Raw genomic sequence first — 11000 nt, forward strand, 5'->3', positions numbered from 1 at the left:
CTGAGGTCCTTTCTGTGGTATCTGCTCTCCTCCTAGGGGCAAACTGTGGAAGCACAGCCCTGTGGCCCTGGTCACTAGCAAAAAACCCTTGCAAACTTGGCTAGCCACATGGTTTCACCGTCCAGAGGTTGCCTCCTTTGTTCTCCATAACCCCAGGGACTGTAGGCTAGCTTTTTTTGGCAGGTGGAGATCAAGGTGATGCAATGTCGCTGGTGTTGGTTGGCCTTGTGACTCCTCAGACCTTCCTAAAGGGGCTTTCCAGGAGCTGGAGAACTTGAGCTTCCTTTCTGTGAAACACAGGTGGTATTTTGGGCTGCTTGTTGACTGTGGAGGATGTCTGCTGTGTGCCCTGTGCATGCACAGGCCTCTTTGATTGCCAGAACACAGTTATTGATCACTGAAGTTTTTCAAGGAAGGAATCACAAGGCTACCCCTGTGCTGGAGGGGAAATTGGACTTCATTCAGTGTCTACCATCCGCTCACATCCAGGACCAGGCACCCTGTCCCTTCTGGTTGTTACTCACCTGCCGAAAAATGGATGAGTGCTAGTTGAGAAGGGACCAAATTTTATAGTCAGTTAGACATTGCATTTTGGGAATAGACTGATGAAATAGGGCTGGGAAATACGTGCATGTATGTGGAGCAGAATAGTACAGTGGTATTTAGATGTTGAAAGGAGGCCTGGTATTAGACTGAGTTCTCCAGCAGCAGATTTGGCACTGAAATGTTTAGGTTAAGCTGCAGTTGTGGTCAGAGGTTCCAGTGTTTGTCACTTTTTCATGTAAGCTGCGTCCTCTTACAATGAGGTGGGTCTGGTTGTATGTGAAAGCACAACTCAATGTTTTTCCCTTGCTTTTCTTCTCTACAGCAAGCAGCGGCATAATAAACTGTGGCGCTCACACTCAGACAGTGACCTATCTGACCATCATGAGCCCATCTGCAAGTCTGGGCTGGAGCTGAACAAAAAAGAGATCACCACCTCTGCTGACCAGATCTCAGATGCCAAGACCAACGACAACCAGCAACCAATGTCTCCTGTCTACTCAGCTGAGCTGGACAGGGAACAGCAGCTCCCAAAGGATACAAACATGATCGAGGAGCCATATATGAAAGAGAGAAGAGTCCACCTGGAGTTTACGTGTAGAGACTTCCATACTGAGCAGATGGAGGATAAGCTGAACCTAAACAGTATCAATGGCTGTCCAGTAGGATGTTGCGTAGACTCTGTCCACTCTGATAACTGCCATGCTTCTGAGGCCTTAATGCAACTCCAGCATCCCTTGGAAACAACAGAGTTTCCTGATTTGACAGTGGATGATTTAGAAAAAGATGCTCTTAAGTCTGATATGAACGTACACTTGCTTCCCATGGAAGAATTCACTTCGTGCTTAAAAGACTTTCCCCGGTCCTCAAACCGGAATTCCCCAAGTCCCCAACAGGTTTCCCAGTCTGAAGTGACAGACCTCAGTACAGATAGGATTGACTTCTTCAGTGCTTTGGAGAAGTTTGTGGAGCTTTCCCAGGAGAGCAGGTCACGAACCTGCTCCCATTCCAGGATGGAGGAGCAAGGAAGTGGAAGGAATGGGACCTCCAAGGTGTCTACTCTGGAATTGCCACCTGCTGCAGATGGGGGTGCAGATGCTCAAAGGAACAGCTCTGCAAACTCCCCTCAAGCATCAGATGACTCTTCCACGGATGAAGAACAACAAAAGGTTAAAATAGTTTACTCAGTTTTTTGGGAACTGCTGCTCAAATATATCTTCAGTAGTTTCCTTGCTGTGAAATTGCTGTATGCAGGGGCTTTTCCAGTTCTGGCTTTCACTGAACAGGATGGTTTTCTGGGGAGAGATTGCTAGATACTTGCCCTTTTCTGCACTTCTTCCTTAAACATCTGTTTTCTAGCTGCTGGTAGAGACGAGGCACTAGCTGAGTCAACCTTGATCTGACCAACTGTGCTGTTCTCATGAGAAACTTATTTTTGAGTTTTGCATAAGGAGAGCAGATAGGTGGGACTTGACCTGTTAACACAGCTGAACTCTGAACACAAGAGACTAGATAGTAACCTGAACCTGTGCAGATATTTATCTGACTTGAATCTATTTAGCTGACTTTATCTGTTATCCACCAAATAATAGAGCAAAGCTAGTACCTTTCTCTGGTTGGAAAGTACCAGCATTGAGATAGCAAATTGAGGATAGATGGATGAGGACTGATAGAAGAAGAGAGTGAGTGGGTCCAAGCCTGGGGTGTTGGAGTAGGGGATGTCATGGTTCACTTCTCTCCTGGGGCAGAGATGTTCATGACAGAATTTAATAACCTCCTGAATTTAGGTATCTTTCTCTTCTAATTGTTTTCCACCCTGCAGGGCTCTCATAGGGACTGATGGTGGCCGAGCCCATCATTTTCTAGGAGCCTCTCTCATTTAAATGCCACACTGCTTATTTGAATCTTTTCTATCTCCATGTGAGACAGAGGGATCTTCCAGTTATAATAGGCCAATACCATCTCCAGCAATCTGGCAAAAGGAGCCTCTGTGCTGGCAGAGGGAGCTTCTCTGGCTATTTTCCTTAGGGATATTAGAGCATTTCAGCACTTAGTCATTCTTTATGCTGTATATCTGTTCAGTTGGTGATCACCCTGTACTTGGGATCCACTTCTGCACACTAGCACTTGGACTTCACATTTCTTTTGCGAGACTGTGCACCCCTTTCCTTTAAGCTATTGCCATTCATTTTTTTTTGTCAGCATGGCTGATCCATTTTATAACTCCCCTGTTTCTGTGTTGCAGGAGGTCCCTGAGCTGCCTAACACAGGCCATCTCACAAGATCCCACTCAGAAAATGCAATTTCTGTGAAGGAAATTATCACAGAGATTGAATTGATCAACCAGGGAGCAGGACCTGCCCAGCAGAAAGAGGGTTCAGCTAACCATTCCCAGACACCAAAGAGGAACACAGTGCATGAGTTGCCAGTCGAGGTTGTCTGGGCATCAGAGAGGGTGGAGCAGAGCGAAGGAGCCTGTACTGGATACCAGGAGAAGGAGAAGGACTCTCTGCAAGCTGAGCAAGAAGGTAGCTCCTCATTGCAGCTCTTTTCCTGCAAATCGGACCTGGAGGAAGGCAGCCCTGCAGGAGAACAGCAAGAGCCTCAGGGGCAGAACATCAGTCCTGAGCCAAAGTGGTGCCCAGGCTCTGTCAGACGGGCCACCTTGGAGTTCGAGGAGCGCTTGAGACAAGAGCAGGAGCATCAGCATGCCACCCCGGGCGGTGTCTTACCCACTCGCAAAAACTCCAGGAATGACTCTCCTGCTGCTGAGCTCCTGCTGCGGGGGAAGAATGAGGAGCCACCCCTGGAGCTGGCTCCAGAGAGTGACAAGGTGCAGGGTCCAGGTGCTGAGGAATTGCTGCCTCCTGGGGCAGCACAGCCTGCAGGCAGACATCCTTCCGTGCCTGTTGCCTGTCCTCCCTATGAGGCTGTGCCTGCAGAGCCCAGCCTGGAGCAAGAGGTAACAGCTCAAGAGTGCAGGACAGTCATCTCGCTTGATGGCACAGAAGAGTCAGCCCTGCCCTCCCTCCTCCCCAAAAGAATTGAAATCATTGAGTACACTCCCATGCTCAAGTCTGCAGAGCGTCCTGGCGGTAGCTGTGAGCAGGGTGGGCTGGCCACAGCCATCCCTCCTTTAGATGAAAACTTGAATCCTTCGTTGCGCTCAGAGAAGGTCCCTACCTGTCTCAAAGCTCTGACACTGGTTAGTCTTTCGTTGCCAGAGCATGCGGTACAAAGGCAGGCCACCTTCACTGTAGGAAGCCCTAGTGAAGAAGGTGGTGGGTTATCCATTCACCTTGGTGCTGCTTCCCCCTCTGTCCAGGTGGCCTGCATGCCTTCAGCCAGCCCAGATTGCTCTTCCTACCCGTACGTCATTCACGTGGAGGGTGTCACTGAACAGAGCACGAGTACAGACGATGAGCCAGCCATGCCTTGTGGCACTGAGAGGAATGGCAGCCTCCCATGCAGGGACAGCAGCAAGCCTTTGTGCAGAGGGGGCAGCGGCACCTCCAGGCAGCTGAGCAGCGAGGACTTACCCAGCCAACGCACTGAAAATGTGGGCGTTACGGACATCTCTTTCCTGTGCTGCGGCCTCCCCCACAGCTCCAGCAGCCACAGCATGGACGAGCACAGTAACAACCCCGGCCTTGTCAAGCAGCGGACAAAGGAAATAGAGGCCCGGATTCGGCACGCAGGACTCACTACACCCTCCCACATGAAACGCTCAGCATCCTTAGCCAAGCTAGACTGCCTAGATCTCTCCAAGGACGACTTATCCGAGAGGGAATCGGCCTCTTCTGACGCCAGCCCGGTGCTTCTCACCTGTGTTGCGCTCAGTCGAAGCTTTTGCGGGGGAACGTTGGAGGGGGGCTTAGAAGGTCCATGTGAAAAGCACTGCAGTTCCTCTCTGCCAGCCCTTCAGGATCCAAAGCCTACTAAGCATTTTGTAGAGCAGCTAAGAACGACAGAATGCATTGCCCAGAGCAAGCCAGTGGAGAGACCGTTAGCTCAATATGCCAAAGAGTGTGGCTCGAGTCAGCAGAGTTTGTTTCCCAGTACGGATCCAACGTGGACTAACTCTGAGGAGGGTTCTCCACTGCTGCAGATGCAGGTTGTGAACTCCTTGTCTCCAGTTCAAAGCCTGGCTGTCGCACCCAGGCAGCAACACGGTAGAACTCACCCTCTGAGGAGACTCAAAAAGACCAATGATAAAAGGCGGACAACCAATCCACTCTATAATACTATGTGATTCTGAGCCCTCAGCTGTGATTTCTTACAAAAGAGAACCCATGTTGTTGTGTTCACACAAGGGGCAGGTGTAATATATAAGGAACATGCACTTTATTGGTTAATTTTATATATATATATTGTCATTTTACTGTTCCTGGCGCATGTAGGTGTGGGTTGGTTCTTCTGTGTGTGACTCTGACTGCAGGACTGTTTGTTTTTTAATTTTTTTTTTAACTCAGATAACCTCAAATGTTCTTTTTTTGTTAGTTTGTTTTAAAAGAACACCTTTAGCAAATGAAAATTGCTTTTGGATCACTTCTGCAAGATCGAGTTTTGCGTAGAACCAGGTCCTAGTTTCTAACTTGAATTTCCCCCATGCCTTGAAATGGTGCTGAGCAGTTGTTGGAGTGAGAACCCTTGTAAATGTGAAGGCTGTGCCAAGATCCCTTTGTTTGGCCTTTTGTTTCTGCAAACTGGAACTCCATGACTGTGGCAGGTCACTTATGAAACTGCTTCAGGACAAACTCCCCCCAGGCTTGGTTCTGCTCGTGTCTCCCCGAAAGGAGTGTGCGGTAGTAAATCACGCTGGCGGACAGGCTTTAAAAACCACGAGCCGCCTGTCGCTGTCTCGCAGAGCCCTGAGCTCTGTAGCGAGGTGGATCACCAGCCTCCCACACAAGCAGAGTTCCTCTGCGAGCCTCCAAGTTCGTTTGTCCTCAATTATGCCGAAAAAAAGCGACACGAGAGGAGGAAAACCCACAAGACCAGAGTGTTCTTTTAAAACAAATGAGTCTGTAGGGTTTTAACCCTTCCATTACTTGAATACTGCTGTGGGCCTTCCAAGTTCATGGCCATATCATCTGCTCTCTACCCTCCTGCGGCCTCCTCTCCGCCCTAACACTGTTCTTCTCTCGTGCTGCCTGAGTTTCTTTCCTTTTCCCCCTCTGTCCCACTCACAGGCACTTCTGTTTGCTTCCAGAGGCTGTTGTAGTTGTTACATGATGCATTTCGCTACTGAATGCAAAGCTTTGTCCTCTCTGCTGTCACTCCTAACACTCAACCCAGAGGGAAGATCTTTTCTGGAAGGTTTCTTTTTTCTTTTTTTTTTCCCTAAATTGTTGTATATATGGTATTTATATAGGGGTTTTTTGGCATTTCTATGTTTTGTTTTGTTTTTTCTAAAAAAAAAAAATAGGGGGAGGCAAGACTGCATTCTGTAAACTGGAAAACTAAACCACCTTCCTCAAACTCAGTGCTGTTCATTTTGTAATCTCCAAAGAAATGGAGTGGATTGGACTTGTAAGTTGTCTTCCCTTTCCAAAAGTGAGCCTCGATGCCAGCTGCTGCCAAAAGTGTCCCTTCCCCTCCTGACCTGCATGAACCCCTGTTACCCCACTGCAGGAGGGTGACTGCATATCTGCCTGCCTGCCTCCCCCCAGGAGACACTGGCTGTCCCGGGACTGCTGTGAGCCATTCTGGGTTCTTGCTTCCCTGAAGAACAGTGGTGGTGTGCATTTGAAGGGCCTGCTCCAAATTTCAACAGGATTTGGCTTATTCATGGTTCCAGAGCATTTGGCTAATTCAAGACCCCTCTTTTGCCAGTGGTGCAAATCAGCAAATTGTATGTCTGCTAGAGGGAGCACAGAGAAAGGCGCTTGGCTGTTGTAGGAGAGCTGTCCTACAAGAGTCCTGTCTTCAGTCCCACAGCAGGTCTGTGGCAGGGCACCAAACAGCACAACTGAGCTGGTGCTTGGCTGTGCCCCAGACCTGCCCTCTGGGGAGGAGTGAAGCAGAAGATGCAGAATGGCTCCAGCTGCTGAAAGCCCAGCCCGGGGAGGATGTGTCGAGGGAGGAGCAGCAGACCAGGACGGACCTAGAAAGCAGCGCGGGTGCTGCAGAGCCTTGCGGGCACTGATGGGACAAGCTCATCTTGAGCTGTTGAGCAGCACAGCACCGAAGCACTGGGGAGTATTGGGAAGCAGCATGTGTCTGTCCAAGGGCAAGAGGTTTCCTTAACCCTATAGCTTGCCCGCTTCCAGCAACAGAGGATATGCTAGCAGGCCCCACAGTCATACAAGCCCAGGGAGGAATCCCACCTCTGCTGCCCTCCTGTAGCTCCTCGGGATCCTCCTACACTGCTTTACCAGAGCCCAGCACTGGCAGCCTGTGTGCACGATGCTGCGAGCATGTCTCAGGCCTTCTCCAGCAGCAACATGCGCATTATCCCCTTCCTTCCAAGGAGCTCGAGCCCTGCTGAGGGATGAGGGGGTTGTCACCTGTGCTGGCTGCAGGCTGGAGCACGGCCTGGAGTAGCCCGGCAGGACCCCGTGTTGGGTCAAATAGCATGTTCTCTCAGGCAATTTCAGTCACTATAAGTCGCATAGAGCCTGACCCAGGAGGCCAGGTCATTCTTTAGGACACTGAAACATTTGGCCTCTCCTGGCCAACTCCAGCTGGCTTGGAGCTGGGCAGCAGTGTGTAAAGGTCAAGTGGCTCATGTCATCTTGTGAAGGACAGTTTCAGTCTTTGCTTCCCATCCTCCTGCTAAGCCTCGCTTGCCTGCTGTCCCTGACCCTGCAGTGGTGTCTGCCCCTCTGCGGGTGGCAGGGATGGGTTGCCACAAAGCATGCCTTCTGTGTTGGCAGGAGCGTTTTGGTTTGCGACATGTTCCTGTGGCAGTGATGTGCTTGCAAGGGGAAAGAGCTGTGCATGGTTTTTTTTTTTCTTTGAGTGAGAGGAGATGACCAGGTTTTGCCCCAGCTCAGTCTCCAGAGAAATGCCCCATAGAAAGGCTCTTTGCAGACCAGAAGTGCTTTCTTCCAATACTCCTGTTCAAGTGCTTCAGCTGGAGAGCAGTGTTTCTGCAGTGAAGGGCTGTCCTCCCTCAGAGCAAAGGCCCGCGTTGGGGAACTGTTTTGCTGCATCCTTGTGCTGGGCTCTGGCCCAGCATAACTATGCTCTTTCTCTGTGGAGAGCACCAGGCAAGGTTTTCTCTTTTGCAGGCGGTTATGAAGGCCTTGGAGGTCTTGAGGCTCTGACCTAGATGGCAGAAAGGGGAATTGGCTGGAGGGATGTGTCACATGCAGCTCTCTGGGGGCTCTGTGTCCTCCTTGGCGAGTCTCTTGTCAATGGAGCCACTGAGATCAGAGGTCTCTGAGGACAGCGTGGTCCCTTCTCCATGCTAGCGGCTTGCAGCTGGGCAGTGGGAATTGGGCTCGCTCCTGGTCCCTGCGGCCGTCCCACAGGAGCTTCCTGTGGCCTGCTGAGCACCTCGAGGAGCAGCGCCTTCCCCAGAGGGGAAGGAGCAGCGTTCCCAAAGCGGTCCGCAGCCGACAAGCCTTGCTGATACAGGGGTTTATGGCGAACGTGGTGTTTTAAGGGCATTTTGTTCAAAGCAACTGTTCTGGTCTCTCGCGAAGCCCTCTTGGAGGACGCTTTATTGTTTACATTGACTCCCGTACAATATCTCAGCCGTTGCCTCCCTCTTGCCCGCCTGATCTCTGGCTGTACTGTAACGTGTGAGCCTTGCACAAACGGATAGTGTGTGCGTGAAACTGGTTTTTACACTGCATTCTGTTGCACTCAATGGTGTGTGTGCGCGTGTGCGTGCGTGTGTCCGGTCTGCTTGAGAAGTTGTGACATGTACAAATCTCTCCCACCCTTCCGTGGGGCCGCGTTCCCAGCGGGTGCCAGAAGGGCCGCGGGGTGACGCCGCTTCGGGCTCCGCTGCGTTTTAACCGGGGCAGGGATTAGCTCCGCGCCCCTCTGCCGGGAGAGGCCTGGTGGAAGGCGGCTCGTCCCAGCGCAGGCTCCCGCCAGGCCGCGGCGGAGCAGCCTGCCCGGGGCGAGCCGCTGTGGCAGAGCTGCTAGGAGCGGGCACGGGCGCCGCGCTGCGCCGTGCCTCCCCGCCGGCTGCACCCTCGGCACCTCCTGGTTCGCCCTGAGAGCCCGGCAGCCCTCCCGGCCTGGTGGGGAGGGGAAGCCGCTGCCGCAGCGGTGCCCTGCTCGCCGGCCGCCGCGTCCTGCCTTAACGCGGTCCTAGCTCCACGCGAAGCCCCGAGGGACGGGCTCCCGAGGCGGCGGCGGACGGTGGCGCGGCGGCGCTCCGGGCTGGGCAGGCGCTCGCGGCCGCCCCGGGGCAGTGCCGCGGGCAGCTCCGGTGGCCCGAACGCGGGCGCCGGTGCCTTGACGCGGCGTGCATGCGCTGGCTGGCGGGGGTTCCTGCCGGGCTGGCGGCGTGGCGCGGGCGAGCGCTGAGCCCCGGGGGCGCCTGGCGGTAGAGCTGCGACCTGGGCAGGGGAGCGCCGTGGCCCGCTGCCCCTCCGCGATCCTCCTTGGTGGCTGGGACCATCCCCTCCTCCCATAAAGACTTTATGACCGATGTGCTCAGCTGTTTTTAAATGTGAACTTGTGCACTGACGTGCAGATTCAATGTTCTTGTTACCGAATGAATAAAGTTTTATTTTGAAGATGACCGGCGTGTGGCCGCCTCCTGTTCGGGAACGGGCCTGGGCGCAGCGAGCGCTCCCCGCCGCTCGCGGGGCCGGGGCGCCCGGGCGCTGCTTGCCTCCCCTGCCGGGAGGGTTAGTGGCCCCATCATGTTACGAGACACCTCCTGTCTCCGGGCCAAGGAGCCGCTGCTCCCTGGAGAGGAGCTATCCCAGATCCTGCTGCCGCCGCAGGGCGGGTGCCAGGGGTCCCGTCCAGGCCCTGCGGGGCCCTCGCTGCGGGCGGGAGGGCTGCTGTCGGGGCCGTCGCGTGCTCTGTCTGGGCAGAGCTGGGGAAGGGGCTCAGGTGCACGCGAGGCTTTAGCCGGGAGCCTGCACCGGCTCAGCTCGCTCTGCCGGGGAGCTCAGCGGGAGCCAAGCACCAAGCTGCAGCCCAAGCCAGCGTCTGCGCTGCGAAGCAGCCCGCCACAGATGAGTTGGGTTTGCACTGCCGTGTCCCGCTGTGGCAAGAAACCACATTGTAAAGGTCTCTGCAGGCTGTGGCCGCCCTCCCCGGCCCACGCATGGGGAGCAGAGGGGCTATGAGCAAGGAGCACGGAGTCAGAGCCCCTCTAGCTCACGCTCATCGTCCCTGTGCTCCTACAGGACGAGTCGGGGCTGAGCAGGCACTGGGGCACAGGGTCAGAGGTGCAGGACCTCCGCTGAGGGATAGAGGGGTCAGGATGCGCCATCCAGCCCCGCTCCCCCAGCAGCGGTCCCTGGACCAGGACCGGGGAAAGGCTTTGGGGGCCTTTGCTTGCTGGGCAGTGGTGTGGAGAGGGGATGTCGGACGTGGGCTCGCTCCACCCCGTGCTCACCAGCAGAGCGAGCTGGGGCCACAGCAGGATGGGGCAGCCTGGGGGGGCCTCCACAGCCCCCCGCCTCCCTGCTGCCCCTTCAGCAGGGTGAGGAATGCTGTCACCTTTTTCCTGTCTTTTTGCCAGCCGCCCTGTCCTGCCTGGCTCAGCCAATGCTCGGCCAGCTCCGCTTGGTGCCCTTGTAGGGTCCAGGGCTCGCTGCCTTTCCAGGAGCCAGGGCTCTGCTCCCGCAGCTCCCCGAGCCCTGCAATCCCTTAATCCCCTCGGGGCATCCCTGCGGGGGCGGTTGGGCTGCGCTAAATCCTAAATCCAGCCTGTGATTGCATCTGTAACGATCCCAGATCCCACCGTGCAGGGCTGGGGCTGAGATGGGAGCTCACCTCTGTGGGGCTGCAGCCCCCGTGCCCCAGGGGCCCAGAGCCTCCTGCACTCCCACGGCAGGAGAAGGAGCAGCCAGGGCCGGTGGCAGCTGGGGGCTCCGTGGGACGGGGTGGCCCTGGAGCGAGGGGGCACCCGTGCCCCGAGCCCGGGGCAGCGGGGTCGCAGCCCTGCAGGATGCCCAGCCGCCCCATACCCCGCTTGGCTCGAGCCCTGGGCAGAGGTGGCCCCCGGGGCAGCAGCAGCCAGGGGGTCTAGCGGGATGGGGGGCTTGGCTTGGCCCCCCGTCACCCGCCTGCGCACCATGCTGGGGGCTGTGGGCACCCTGGGGCTCCCCCGGCTGCGGTGGAAGGGGCCCCTAGGGGCGGGGGTTGGGTGTGCCAGGCCAGACCCCATCCCTGGGGGCCGGGCCGGGCCGGGCCGGGCCCCCCGCCTCCCGGTGCCCGCCGCGGGGGGGCTGTGCCGGCCCCGGCGCCCGGCTCCGCTCAGCTGTTCTCTGCGGCAGCGGCTCTGCGCGCCGCGCCCGGCTGTGCCGAGCCGA

At 55.5% G+C, this 11000-nt stretch overlaps 1 protein-coding gene across 3 annotated transcripts in view; it reads left to right on the forward strand.

Moving 5' to 3' along the window:
* SSH2 (slingshot protein phosphatase 2) overlaps positions 1-6024 on the forward strand; it is a 52130-nt gene extending 46106 nt beyond the window's left edge. For all 3 annotated transcript variants that reach the window (XM_062592196.1, XM_062592197.1, XM_062592199.1), the window contains 2 exons: positions 869-1712; positions 2789-6024. In XM_062592196.1, coding sequence (XP_062448180.1) covers positions 869-1712; positions 2789-4795 — 2851 coding nt within the window. In that variant the 3' untranslated portion in view covers positions 4796-6024. The remainder of the gene's footprint in view (positions 1-868; positions 1713-2788) is intronic.
* The last annotated feature ends 4976 nt before the right edge of the window (positions 6025-11000 follow it).

Source organism: Rhea pennata, chromosome 20 (genome assembly GCF_028389875.1).
Source record: "Rhea pennata isolate bPtePen1 chromosome 20, bPtePen1.pri, whole genome shotgun sequence".
NCBI lineage: Eukaryota > Metazoa > Chordata > Aves > Rheiformes > Rheidae > Rhea > Rhea pennata.